The 14,717-nt window shown below is 47.2% G+C and overlaps 1 protein-coding gene across 5 annotated transcripts in view; it reads left to right on the top strand.

Moving 5' to 3' along the window:
* sbno2b (strawberry notch homolog 2b) overlaps positions 1-14,717 on the top strand; it is a 54,946-nt gene that overhangs the window by 23,074 nt on the left and 17,155 nt on the right. For 4 of the 5 annotated variants that reach the window (XM_060066487.1, XM_060066488.1, XM_060066486.1 and 1 more), the window contains exons 5-9: positions 9,450-9,626; positions 11,225-11,302; positions 12,237-12,342; positions 12,967-13,127; positions 13,982-14,115. In XM_060066487.1, coding sequence (XP_059922470.1) covers positions 9,450-9,626; positions 11,225-11,302; positions 12,237-12,342; positions 12,967-13,127; positions 13,982-14,115 — 656 coding nt within the window. Of the gene's footprint in view, positions 1-1,060; positions 1,444-9,449; positions 9,627-11,224; positions 11,303-12,236; positions 12,343-12,966; positions 13,128-13,981; positions 14,116-14,717 lie in introns of those variants that run through there. The other variant, XM_060066490.1, reaches the window with a different exon arrangement.

Here is a 14,717-nt window from a genome sequence, read left to right as displayed (position 1 = left end):
ATTGACCCATCCTTCGTGGGATTATCCCAAAACCGGAAAAACGGGGCGTTTCATTTGTCACTAAATAATAACATTTGGGAAAATCTCAAGACGGGCTCCGACCCGCGTCTTATGGTTGTTTACATTAACCGCTCCGTATTCGATTTCCCAGAATGCCTTCCCCCACTCCTCCCCTGCCCTCCAAGTCTCCACTTCCCGTTATCAGGAATGGCTATTTGTTATGAGGTATAAAGTGTTATGATAACCATATTCATCAAAATTACACAACACCGAAAAAAACCTCGGGTGAGTGAACTCGCTAACGTCTTCGTGAAATCATTTCTCATGACTTGAGTTTTTTTTTAAGATATTCCTATCTCCATGACGACCTCTGGGTCGACGCTGGTTGTGTGACGCGTTGGCAGTTGAAACATGAACAAGAAACCTCAGCGCAAAATCATGGAGAGATTAACAACTCCCTTCCAACAAATTCCCTCTGTCCAGCTGATCCTTTCGCTGGATATTTGAGATGGTTGACATAGATCAGCATAAGTGCGTATTCCCTGTGATCATTATTACAGGGCCTCTGTTCTAAGTGAGCCTGTGTTATTATTATTCGTATAATCATTGTGGAGCCACAGCCTGCCACACACATAAGGCAGAGGCAGGGGGCAAGAGAAGGCACAAGGAACGGCATAGTATATCTCTCTAAATGTCATTAACATTAAATAATAGGCCCTGCCCTTTAAACAGCAGCGTATGAATATCGGCCGAGTCAAAAGCGCACCACTGTTTATACTACAAATGCGGTTGAGTTACACCATGTACAGTAAAACGGACCTGACTGCCAGTAACTCTAGTCACTTACCAACAAAAGCATCATTTCCTGAAAGCTCCTCCCATTCTCCCTCCCTCTTCTCCCCTCCCCTTCGTGATTCTCTCTCTCTCTCTCTCTCTCTCTCTCTCTCTCTCTCTCTCTCTCTCTCTCTCTCTCTCTCTCTCTCTCTCTCTCTCTCTCTCTCTCTCTCTCTCTCTCTCTCTCTCTCTCTCTCTCTCTCTCTCTCTCTCTCTCTCTCTCTCTCTCTCTCTCGCAGGAACTAGTCCACAATGCAAATACCTGACTGTGGCTGTGGATCAGGAAGTTGAGGGCTCGTGGTGTGGTGATTGTGTGCGTGCCAGAGTGAATGGGTAGAAGCAGCGTGGGTTGCTCTGTACCTGCGAGAGTGTGCTTCAGCTAGAACCAGACAAAGGTGTTAAAGGGCTAGTGAGAGCGCAGTGTTTTTCGGTGGGAGGAGGACCCCAGCTGATCGGTGAATATCGCCCTGACTCACTCATGGAAGGAGCTGTCGCACGCAGAGACTCAAGGTGAACGAGGACTCTATGTGCACTGAAGCCCTCGGACCCATGTCTCTCATGCAGATCTGGAGCAAGTTGTATTCACAGCTGGGACGGCCGCTTCCCAAGGTACCCGAGCCGCTGGCGTCTTCTGTTACTCTGTATCGTCGGTGGCTGTGAGGTTTAGCGCTATTGGGGGTTTACTTTGGACTTCATTGATTAGTTGACGAGCGCTGCTCTTGTCTGAATTTAGTGAATGTCTTTGTCAACAATCGACTGTAGTTTTGCTGTCTGTTATTAAGTTTCATTGTATTAATTAAAACTAGGCCCTTACTAAACCACTGTCATAGATTTGTGTGATTTCTGGATTGTGAATTCAAATTGAGTGACATTCCAGTGACTTAAGGAGATATCTTTCTGGTAATATTCTAAATGCTAATCCTTCTCAAAGGATTATGTGTAAATGTTGTGGCGCTGTAGCATTACAACTACATAATCAATCTATACAAATGTATAGGACAGCATGACATTGTGAATTTGTTATGTCTTAAGCTACTGGCTCCTTTCTTTTTTTTTAGGGCTGGGCTTTGTCATTTATGCAGTCATTGTTTAAGTATACTTTTCCCTTCATTGTTCATTGGAAAATGATGGGTGACAAGTGATGAGCAATTGTAACACTATCAAACAACTTGGGGACATTAAACTTAATTTGGCTTTTTTTGAGTTAAAAGGAAATATCAATGTGTATTCTATAATATTATTTTCCTAGCAGCTTCTCTGTAAGCCATCTCGCTAAAAGGGCAGCCCTTTAGTCACCCAGTAGGCATTCATCTGCCCTAATTTCAGGGAACTATGACCAATGGCTCTGCCTCATGCTATGCTATCTTCCAGTAAGTGCTACAACTTGATAGCTGCTCATGTCTTTACCCCCGGTATTATGTTGTGTGTTCCAGGAATACAGCTGTTTGGTTTGTTCCATGATACTTGGCAATAATGAACTCTTACGCTGCATACGATTTTTTTTTATACAGAAGCCTAGATATTGCCTCGTGGTTACACAGTTACACCACTGATTCGGCTTATATTGCACGTCCAATGCAATCTGTGTTCCAGCAAAACAAGGGAAATCAGCCCACGTTTATTTTCCCCCATCACAACATTTTATCCCGGGCATCACAAGGTCCGTTTTCCGGTGTGTCATGCGGCGTTTATACCGGTTCTCTTGTTTTCACTGACGTACAAAGTGTCGCTCGGTGTGCGTATCTCGACTATAAACACACGCGTAAACACACTTGTTTCCACTCCGGGCTGCGAGCGCCACAGCACCCCTCTGGCTCGGCCAGGAAGGCCCCATCGAGTGGCTTACGGGAAGGGGCCGAGCAACGGAGACGCAGGCGAAAGGCGTAGGAGGGGGAGCGCTGATTAAACATGGAGGGAGTAAAACGGTGGAGGTTAGGTCAATATCGTAAATTAATAAAGAGGTTCTTTAACGTGATTTAGTGGAGGGCCGATGTCGCTCATCGTCGAAGAACAGTGGGAGGCAATGAATATGCGGTGCACCTGTCAACGGGTCTTTTAGTGCGCTTCGATTGTAGTCTACGGTTACGGGCGGCGGTCGTATTAATCCAATACATTCAGCTTATCACTCCCACATTTTGTGGTGGGCTGCCATTGCCTGGCTTTGTCTCAAGCGATGTTGAATTAGTTTTGTCTCTTCACATGTTTATCGTTTCCATGGCTACTAAAAGACCACCCTGAAAACGGGACTGTAACTGGCCCATAATAACCATGTCGAAGGAGATGTTTGATGGATGGGGCTGGTTGGGTGTGACTTCTGGGGCCAGAAGCTAGAAAAAGTATGCTCTATTTTGTAGCGCGCCATGGTAAAACGTCATTACTCAAAGTCAAATGAAAAACGATAAATAAGTTACTGATGACTATGTTAAGAGAAGAAAAAGGTAATGGCATCTTTTTTCTTAAAAAAGATACGAGTTCATGTATTCATATGAATATATCATTGCCGCATGATTTATATCAGTTTCGCTTCGAGCGTCACTGCTTTTACGGGAAATCTCCCTCAGACGCCCCCTCCTTCCTGGTTCTGTGGTTGCACCTCATTCTTTTTTTTTTTTCTTTATATCGTACCATAACTTTGAATACAATGCTGGCAAGTTAACCTAATTGAGACACGACCTGCCCTACACCAGCACATCTGAACGGCCCCCTGCCACAGGTGTCTTCCTCTTGGCAGAAGATTCCCTCCCTCTCCCTTTCTCCCTTTCTCCCTCCCCTCTCGTGATTGACGTGGCTATGTTGCGGTTGGCGCGTGAGCCCGTGAACATGTTGATACGTCTGAGGTCATCAAGCGTGAAGCCCATCATGTCTCACTGTGTCAACGTCAGAGCCGCCGCAGCTGCGTACGCGTTCTTCTGTTGTGCAATGTGTTCTTATTTATTTTGGCCGAATTTTTCCACACATACCTGCCCACACGCGGCCCCCCGTGAGGGCCGGCACACCTGGCCCTGGTTCAGCGACGTTCCAAAACATTTCCAATCTTTTGGAAAGTTCCAGGGGGTCGGCCTCCAGCAGTCAGATGTCCTTGGCCCCGTTTCCTCCGAGCGGGCCGGACACGCAGGCTCCCACGGAGGGAGATCGGTCGACAGGGCCGGGCTGCCTGACTGCTGTGGTAAGAGGCCGGTAACGCAGGCCTTCAGTGGAGCTCTGTGAACTAGGCCGGGCTGGCTGGTTGGTCAGGTAGGAGGCCGGTAACCCAGGGCCGCCAGGAGCCAGGACAGGTCATGCTGGTCTTCTTTTTAGTTCTTAATTTCTTTTGTATTTGTATCTTTTTCTGCTAAAGACCACTGTGGTGTTTGAGATCCCCAATGACTGCCAGCATACGATCACACACAATATATTCTATTTGGCGTGTCCTTAACCTCTTGCTATGCTTTAGTATACACTCCCCTAAGAGCAGCCACGCGTGTGGACTCCACAGTGTAAACACTGCAGACGTCTTGATGAGAATGGAGTTGGCTGATCTGTGTTGCCAGCTGTTGGATTGCAGCTGTTGTTCTCGTAACGCACTCGTTCAAGAAAATAGACTGATCTATCTTTACAAGTTAAAGGCTTCGCGAGAAAAGTCTTATATTAGGAATTTGATTATTTTCCTATTGAGTATGATTCTCATAATAATTGGAGATAAATTGCAGAATTGACATTATTCGTTTTCTTTATTATTTTTAACTAAAAGATCTAATATAATTGATGGATTTGGTTTAATGGATAAACCTATAGGTTAGCTCAACACAATTTCATTGTTGTAGATAACCTGGAGCAAATTATGGCCACTATGCCCATAGAGACAGACAGACAGGCTTTGTTGACAATCTGGACAGCTTCACCAGCCGGCCTCTGTGGGAATGGCCTGGTGTTCCTCAGTTAAAAAGGGGGTTGGGTAAAAACACACACGCACACACATAGCGTGACTTGACAGTTGCACTAAGTGCGGCCCCCTGATCCGTACACTGTGTCATATTATATTACACTGATGCCAAACTATGGCATTTCTGTCTGTCTCGCCGACACGCTGCTTTTATTAGCTGGGATTCTCTTAGCTTGCGTTTTATTGCCGCTGAATTCCGGATTTCAAAGCAACTCCTGCATGTTCCACACATATTTAATCATGGGTACTTTCAAGAGCTGGGGATGATGCAATGGCTGTTGGCCGTATTTTGGCTGCAGCAACCCAAACTGTTTGACTAGAACGGTGTGACTATAGTTCGGCTGGTTGTGTCACAGCTTAACATCAGATAGGTGTTGCCTAAACACACCTTGTGAGGATTTGCGATTAAGACAAACAAGGAAACGATTGGTCAAATGCAGAACTCGCTACGGGAACACCGTGTCACTTCCGTTAAACAAATTATTTGCCCCCACACCTGGAGTGAATGTTTCCAGGGGAGAAGGAACGTCAAGCAAATAGCGAGGGCAGGATGTTGAAGACCAGGAAAAGGGATTGTGGGTTAAAGAGGAGTCGGGAGAAAGGTCATTTGTTGTGCGTGTGTGTGTGTGTGTCATCGTGCATGTTCAAAAGTATTGGGAGGCGGGAGGTGGTGGTGAGTGTGGCTGTGGTTCCAGACCCTTGGAGATTGCAGCCTAGCTAACCAGTGTGTAGGAGGGGGAATCCCAGTGGGCTCTGGCTGCGCTCCACTCTGGTGGGCCAGCCCTCTGGCCAGGCTGCAGGCAAACCACAGCCAGGCTCTGTCTCTGTCTCTCTGTCTCTCTGTCGCTGTCTCTCCGTCTCTCTCTCGCTGGCTCTGTCGCTGTCTCTCTGGCTCTGTCGCTGTGTCTCGCTCTCTCTGGCTCTTTCTATCTGGCCCTGTCTCTCTGGCTGTGGCCCTCTGGCTTTGTCTCTGTCTCTGTCTCTTTTGCCGTCTCTCTCTCTGTTTTGTGTCTCTGGCTCCTTCGCTGTCTCTCTGTCTCTGCTGCTGTCTCTCTCTCTCTGTCTCTCTGGCTCTGTCGCTGTCTCTCGGTGTCTCTCTCTCTCTGGCTCTTTCTCTCTGGCCCTGTCTCTCTGGCTGTGGCCCTCTGGCTCTGTCGCTGTCTCTCTGTCTCTGTCTCTTTCTTCCTGCTGGAGGGATGGGAGGAGAGGTTATCGGGTTCAAACGGATACGGCCCAAGGGCTGGGCAATGCAAAAGAATAATCCTTATTTATTTTTTCTCTGCTCAATGAATGAATCAGTCTTTTGCTTTTATTTAGAACATAAATGTTAGTTGTTCAAAATGGATGTTTATCTGAACGTTTAAACCGATTTTTAAACATGGCCCAAATGACGTCGGATACGTCTGTGGGAGAAACGGGGACGATAATAATTGCCTTATCACCCCGGCGCTGTTAAGTCCTCGGCTTTGTGGCTCGTCTCCCGGTACTGTAGTTGTGTAGATAACAGGCGAACCCATGCAGGATCTACAGGCAACAAGGACGTCTGCTTGTACAGAACAACTGAGCTCCTTATCTCCAATTTAAAACACAGCAGAAGTTATGGGATCCCTCAGACAAATCAACAACTTGCCCCGCACACAGTGACCGTAAACGTCCGTCCTTGGGAGTCGTTTTTAGGGAGGTTCTGAAGCCCTGCCGCCCTCTGCAACACAATCTTCCCCCTGGCTAATTTATCTTTCACTTGTTTGCGTATGAATTAATAAATAGAACCAGTGTGTGTCCTGATGCCGTCTTCCTCATCACTAATCCTCCAACTCAGCCCTCCCTTCCTGCTCGGTGTGATTAAAAGCCAGGGACTCGCCCCGAATGAAGTGTACACACTTCCATGGAAATATCCACCATAAAGTGAACGGGATAGATAGCGAGGCTAGACTTCCTTGTATGGGGATGCATTGGCTTATCACGGACGCTTGTTTCACAACTGCTGTCTGCATGGTATCAGCGAACCAGCTGCTGCTCTGGTTGGTGCCCCCTGCTTCCTTGGTCAATGTGCGCACACTCAAAGCCCACCGTTCCTTCTTCCAAGGCAAGGTCAAAAACCTATTTTGTGTGTGTGTGTGTGTGTGTGTGTGTGTGTGTGTGTGTGTGTGTGTGTGTGTGTGTGTGTGTGTGTGTGTGTGTGTGTGTGTGTGTGTGTGTGTGTGTGTGTGTGTGTGTGTGTGTGTGTGTGTGTTAAAACGAGTATATGTGCGCCAGCAGAGGAAGGAGACGTGCAGCATTGGGAGCCGTTCCACGGGGCCTCTGTGAAAGGGGCCAGATTAGCATCAGAGCGGTTCGAATGTGGGCCTTATCTGGGGCCAGCAGAGCCAGGAGCACAACGCCCGGCTGTCTGGAGAACAAATGCTGCTGCCGTGGTGACTCTGCCCGGTCGTTTATTATGGACCGAGGAAGAGACCGTAGACGGGGTTTCGCCCTGCGTGCTCTCGTCGCATTTTCTGACACTTTTAATACCAGAGTATGATTAGTATGTGTGACTGTGTTTTGCTCAGTTTTGCTCAGCGAGGTACCAGCACCAGGAATTCTGATGCTGGTGTGTGTGTGTGTGTGTGTGTGTGTGTGTGTGTGTGTGTGTGTGTGTGTGTGTGTGTGTGTGTGTGTGTGTGTGTGTGTGTGTGTGTGTGTGTGTGTGTGTGTGTGTGTGATCTTGATTAGCAGAAGAGCTGACGGAACGGTTCATTTAACCTTTAAGAGTAACCCTCGAGTGACAGACACGCCCACCTTTTATAACGGAACGATTGACACTTTCCTTCCGAGAATATCTCACGTCACACCCAGGTGTAAAACGCGCAATCCACCCCACAGAATCGTATGCGTGTCTTCCCCCCCCTTGTGCAGAGCAGAGCGCTGATGAGTCAGGTTGAACGAAGGTTGTCCGTTCGCCCGAAATCGCCCATCTTAACCCCAAGAACCCCAGGAAGAGAGAGACCAGGAGTGTGTTGCAGAGCGAGACACGACTGTCTTGTCTTATATTTTTTCTTCTTCTTCTGGGAACACTCTGTGTCCCAGCCAGGGCAGACGCCCCATCAGGCTGTCTGCCGGGCAGAACAACTGGGATAGCCTGATTCCACAACTCGTGTCTGTTCTTGCCCTTGCCGCAGAAAGCCTATATAAAGTTAGCGATGGAGGGAGGGAGAGGAGAGTGGGGGATGGTAGTAAGCACTGAGCCTCCAGCAAATTCACGCTAGCCAAATATTGTACACTTTCCCTTGGAAAAAACAGCCTAGCCTCCCCCCGCATTGTCACAAAACACACACAAGCTAGTGCCCTTTGCCTTCTTGTTTCTTACCCCAGATAACCGGCAGTGTATGTGTTTGTGTGAGAACTCTGTTTATCTGTCGTCGTCCCTCCCCCCCCCCCCCCATTCACGCTGATACGGCCGGCCCCTTCTCTCGTGACTGGGAAAGGGTTTTCACAGGAAACTGTGAGTAATTGTTAACAGGCGCTGCGACCAGTCTCTTCACGGCATGTTGTTATGCGTAAAAATTAAATGAACGATTCTCTAGTTATTTCCAAGCAGTTGCTCTTGGAGTTTGTTTCCTTTTTGCAGCTTGGGTACAGGGTCGGCTATATTTAGGCTGTTTTATGTACCTGAATGGCTATATGTTGGTGTAAAAGGGTAATGTTAAGCACTGTTCTGCCAGAGTAGGCACTGAGGCCTCTACTGAGTTGGTACCAATGCAGGGGCAAGTTAAATCCCTGGTGCACTAAAAACGAATTGATGGTCTTTTAAACGGTTTGGCTGGAATACCGGGGTTGTGTGAACCTCTGCACATGGCCTGAGGAACAAACCCACTGGCATACCACGGAACCACACACACATACTTACACACACGCAAACGCACACTTACACAAACACACTTATACACACAGACAGACATTGATGATGCATCCTCCTCCGGGTTTGTCCTGTGTTTTGTAACCCCCCTACTGCCCCTCCATCCTGCTCTCTGACTGGTCTGTGTTTAAAGGTCTCAGGGGGGGGGGGGGGGGCCCTCGGGAGCCTAGTTAAAAATCATGGCACGCTAAGGATGGGAAAGGACACGCCATGAAAGGAAAAAAGAAAAAGAAGAAATACACACTTTGTATGCACACATCATAAACACTCACACGCACAGCAACACGCACAACCCGTCTCCTATCGCCGTGTGTTCCCGACCCCCACACTTCTGCTTTTTTTATTCACATTCCCACCCCTGGCCCGTCAACGTGTGATGGGTCGGCCTCCTCGCTGGGTGGAGGGTGCACCTTGTGGTCTCCGAGCTCATCACTCCCCCCCTTTCTCACGGAGTCTCCACCCCCCCCATCCCTGTCTCTCTCTCGCTGCACATGCCTAAATGGGACGAGAGGGTGGTGTATATAGCGTTTTCTCCCTGCTGTTTGGTATGGTAATTTGATGCAGGGAGGTGGAGGAGGCGTGGGCAAGAGAGAGAGGGAAAACAGAGCGAGCTAAAGGTGCATGGAGGATAGGAAATGGAGCCCGTGAGATTGTTAATGGTTGTTTGAACATGTGGAGCTTATTGTGTTGCTATGAATTCTGGATCTATAAAGCAGTGAATTATTTATTTAATCCGCCCCAAAGATGCACCCACCCCTGGCTCACTTCTCCTCCTCCTCCTCCTCCTCCTCTCTCCAGGACCTGTCCTGCATCGATGATCTCTCCACCAACTCCCTGTTCTCGTCGCCGGCCGACTCCCTGTCCGAGTACACGGACACGCAGGCCTTCATCAGCACGGACAGCCTGGCCTCGGTGCCCACCCTCTGGGACGTCAACACCAGTACCGCCAGCCCCCCAGCAGCCAGCCAGCTCGAGGTCCGAAACCCCAAACACACACACACACACACACGCACACGCACATTCATGTGCACGCACACGCATGCATACACACACACAAACGCACGTGTACGAACACGCACATAAAAAAAAACACACACACACACACACACACACACACACACACACACACACACACACACACAGACAGTGAGGCATGGATACATTACAAAGAATGTCAACACTAGTTGTTACCGTCATGCAGTGATCACTGATCTCCCTGTCTCTGTTTGTCAGTTTGTCTGGCTATCTTAAACCCACACAGATAGACACCCAGTTTGTACAGCTTGCGTTTATTTATTTGGGTATTAGAACGACAAACATCTTTGCAACTACAGCCGGACATTAAAACATTCCATTATTTGTCAGTGAACCTGTCATTGTCCAATAAATGGAGTCCCTGGTCACTTACAACCCCCCTTTCTTCAAATGACACTCAACTATACTGCGCTTATATTGGCTCGACTCGCTTGACAAGACCCCCTTGGACTTAATACAACCGTGCTGTTTAAGGAGGTATTTAAACTATGAATGTCTCAAGGATAACATAATAAGGCAGTTTTTACTCCACAGAATTGGTCTAGCTAGCAATTCCTGTTGTGCAGAAAGATCAGGTCTTGGAGAATCACGTTAAATCTCTTCACTACACACACTGGAAAAAAACGCAAAAAACACAATGGGTTGGAGCCAAGACAACCCCCCTCCTCCACGTCATCTGTCAGATGCTTTCACCGAAGCACAATTGGATTATATTCAGTAGCAGTCAAACTGACGATGCATCAACGGCATGTTCGGTGAAAGCCGTTGATGTAATCGTTTCCATTGGCCTAGTGTAGTTTCCTATCTACTACATATGTTTGGTTATCAGGTTTAGACTCCTGTACAAGGTGGAGAGCTCTGTCCACGTGAGTTTAACAGGTTTATGGCCATGTGTGTCGTATGCCATTTGACAATCTGTGAACTATAGAGTCGTTCCCACTATTTACTGTTTGCTTAGTTCAGTTTCCGTTTGATCAATAATGCTGTCACTGGTGGCTTTGCACAGACCATGTTAAGTTGAATGGTCGTGTTGAATTTGAATAGACTTTGCAAGTAGTTCTGATAAAATAGGTGTTGAAAAAAAAAAAATAGAGGGCTTTAAGGGCTTATGCTGATGTTTTGTTTTGCACCCTCTTCTCATTCCATCCATCATGTTTTGCCCAGATAGTGCAGGCTATATCTACCTATCAACCTTTAATGTTGTTGTTTGCTTTTTACTGCCTGACAATAAATTGCATTAAGTAGAGTACTGCTCAGTCATACAGGCCTAAATAAAAAACACACACACACACACACACACACACACACACACACACACACACACACACACACACACACACACACACACACACACACACACACACACACACACACACACACAGGATAGGAGCCAGACACACACGCACAAGCCCAATGCACACTTAAAGACACCATGACTCATTGCAAGGGTGTTTCATTAATTTGTTGATTTTCGATTACTTGTTCTTTTCGATTTGATATTTTTGGGGGTTTATTTATTTTGTGGCTTTTGTTTGCAGCTGAACAGGTTTCAGGGTTTGGCCAGTTTGGATGATATAACTGCCATTATCAGCACTCCGCCTCTGGGAGGATTCCAGGTAGACACACAGCCTGTGGCCGAGGTGCACCACACCATAAGGGCGCCCTTTCAAGATCTGTGCTTCACTAATTGCCTTTTTTTCCCCCGATGATCTCTGTTCTGCATTTTTGGTGTGAATTTAACTCGTTTTGGGATAGGAGGTATAAAAATGACGTGTGTGTGATGTGACTCATGGGCCACATTCTGACACAGTGGGAAATGGAGTGTGTGATTATTTGGTAACCTTAGGCATGCTTCTAAGGACATGTGTTCTGTTTTATGAAACAAACAAATGCAATGTGAGCAAACATTTCCTCTTGTCAAAATGGACCCTTAAGATTATTCATTTGAATAGCACCTGGTATGCTCTTGGATAGACGTAATCTCGTTTTTGTTAGCCTATTACTAACAATTAGGTTTCGTTTCCAGGCGCAATGTCTGTCTGGCTTCATTTTGATTCAACAACTAACCGAATTTATGCATCACTTTTAAGTAGCTTGGGGCTGGGCGATAACTCACTGAGCAATTAACGGAGCAGAATTAACTGAGCCAAGTTAACAGGAAATTATGTTTCTGTCGTATCCATTTTTGGAGTGTAAATGCATAATAATGAGAAGATAAGACCAGGCCTTTCTCATAATGCAAGAGATGTGTTTAAGAGATAGTATTATGTTTCCATGATCGTATGAATTAAATATAAGGATTAATTCCTTGTTATCGCCCAGCTCCTAAACATAGGTCCTTTGCAACTCCTTTGCAATGCCTGAACCGGTTTTAATGTCCCTTGTCCGTTTTCCTCCAGATGTGCCTGCCTCACATCTGTCCTGCTTTCCTAACACTTTCCCCCTCTTGCGCACTGACCACTAAAAACCAACTCCCCCGCCGCCAGTGGACTGCATGCTGCATGTTGTCCACAATAAACTACATTTCCCATGTGTCCGCTGTCCCGCTAGGCTCGGAGAGCGGAGTCTGCGCCAGAGGAAGAGGAGGAGGCCGAGGAAGAGGAGGCCGAGGAGCTTGGGCATGTCGACACCTACGCCGACTACAAGCCTTCGAAATGTAGGCAAACATTGCGCTTAGAGCGAACAGCAACTCCTGCTCACCCTGAAGGAGAACTCAGTGTCTGTACAGCCGTAGTTTAATTGGGTAACTTGTTTAATTCCACGGTAGCAAATCTAAATTCTTACTAGTTATCATTTGGTCTTCATCCAAAGCAATGTACAGATATATTTTTTCGAGTATCCTATTATTAATGAGCTACATACTCTACAAAGGATTTATTAAAAAATATATAGATTCTATTTTTAACTTTATTGAACATTATCTTAAGGCCCAATCCCATTTCTACCCCTTACCACTTTCCCTTACCCCTTCAAAGCAAGGGGGGGAGGGGGAAGGGGTAGAAAGGCCCAATCCCATTTCTACCCCTTACCCCTTCCCCTTACCCCTTCATAACAAGGGGGAGGGGGAAGGGGTAGAAATGGGATTGGGCGGCCCAATTTTACCCCTTTCCCTTAGCCCTCCCTCTTGTTTTTTGAAGGGGTAAGGGGGAGGGGTAAGGGGAAGGGGAAGGGGTAAGGGGTAGAAATGGGATGGGGCCTAAATCTCTTGTGCCTGAGACTTGAGCCCTCTACGTGTCCCCCCCCCCCCCCCCTCCCTCCCCTCCCTCCCCTCCCTCCACAGCCACGATAGGGATCTCTCATCCAGACATCGTGGTGGAGACAAACACGCTGTCCAGCGTGCCCCCGCCCGATATCACCTACACCCTGGCCATCCACCAGTCCACCATCAACAGTGGCATGCTGTCCGCCCTGCAGCTGGAGGCCATCATCTACGCCTGCCAGGTACGCACACACACACACACGCACGCACACACACACACACACACACACACACACACACACACACACACACACACACACACACACACACACACACACACACACACACACACACACACGCGCACACACACAAGTGCTCACGTTAAAGCACACACAGACAGGCACACACGATTGCTCACGTTAACGCACACAAACACGCACGCACGCACACAGGCACACAGGAGTGCTTACGAATGACACACACAGACACACAGGAGTGCTCACAATAACGTACAGACACACACACACAGGCACACAGGAGTGCTCACATTAATACGCACGCAAACACATGCACACACGTGCGCTCACACACAAAAAGTGCACAAATGCACACCCAGCGGATGCACGCATAAACGTACACAGACACTCGTCTCGTACCCACTAACACAAAGGTTACTACAGGTGTTGTTATTAAATATGTCTATCACAGTCGGCATCATTAGTCATCTCATTACTGCCACCTGAGCGCAGAGAGATTAATATGAGAAGGCAACAAAGGCATTTGTTGTCCATTATGATTAACTAAATACAATTCAGTTGTAATGGAATAATGGATACTCTGGCTTTTATTTGTGAGATTTATTTATTTTACTCATTCATGCACATCCTGCATATCTTTCAAAATGTTCCAAACACGACACGGAATCATTCATCCATATGAAACGGCTGTCTTTCCTGATGGTTGTGAATGTGCACACAGACAGACAGACGGAGAGAGACTGAGAGAGAGAGACCCTAACGTTCTCTCCCCCCCCCCCCCCCCTCACCCTAACGTTCTCTCCTTTCCCCCCTCACCGTTCTGTGCCCGCTGTGTGCAGCAACACGAGGTGATCCTGCAGAACAACCAGCGCGCTGGCTTCCTGATCGGGGACGGGGCCGGCGTGGGGAAGGGGCGCACGGTGGCCGGCATCATCCTGGAGAACTTCCTGAAGGGACGCAAGAAGTCCCTATGGTGAGGCTGAGGCCGCTCTGCTGGAGAGGCTCCCGTTAGCGCCCTGGTGACCGTGCATTTCTCCGCCAGAGAAATAATCTGTTTTACCGACTTCATTTCTAGAGTTTATTTTCAAGGGTGTGAATCATTATTGTAACAAGCGACAGAAGGTCAGCTCATAAAAATATCTTTATTATTAAAAAATTATCTCTCTCGATATATATATATTTATTTATACACACACATCTATATCCACATCCACAAAAACCCATGAATGTATACTAGCAGTTTATGTGAGTGTTTATGTGTCAGCTGACAGTACAGTTTAGTCAGCGACTGCTTTTATTGCAAAGGTCTGTTCTCTGAAAGGTAGATAGGTGAAATGTAGATAGGAAGAAAATGTAATCCAAATAGAAAAATAAATAAGTAGAGATTGATAAGAAAAACTGCTCAAGATAAAACGTGCTTTCAACAAAGCAATGGAAATTATACTCCCCATTTCCATTCGCGCTGCCTTCTCTGTGATCATGAAATGGTTGCTTTTTGGATTCCCCTGATGGGTATGTTTTGGAAACGAAGATCAAAAACTGGTTGTGGCACAAAGAGAAGTGGTGTACGGCACT

The sequence above is a fragment of the Gadus macrocephalus genome, chromosome 12, assembly GCF_031168955.1.
Source record: "Gadus macrocephalus chromosome 12, ASM3116895v1".
In the NCBI taxonomy this organism is placed as follows: domain Eukaryota; kingdom Metazoa; phylum Chordata; class Actinopteri; order Gadiformes; family Gadidae; genus Gadus; species Gadus macrocephalus.
The sequence above is the reverse complement of the archived record's forward strand: the minus strand, read 5'-3'. Positions and strand labels throughout refer to the sequence as shown.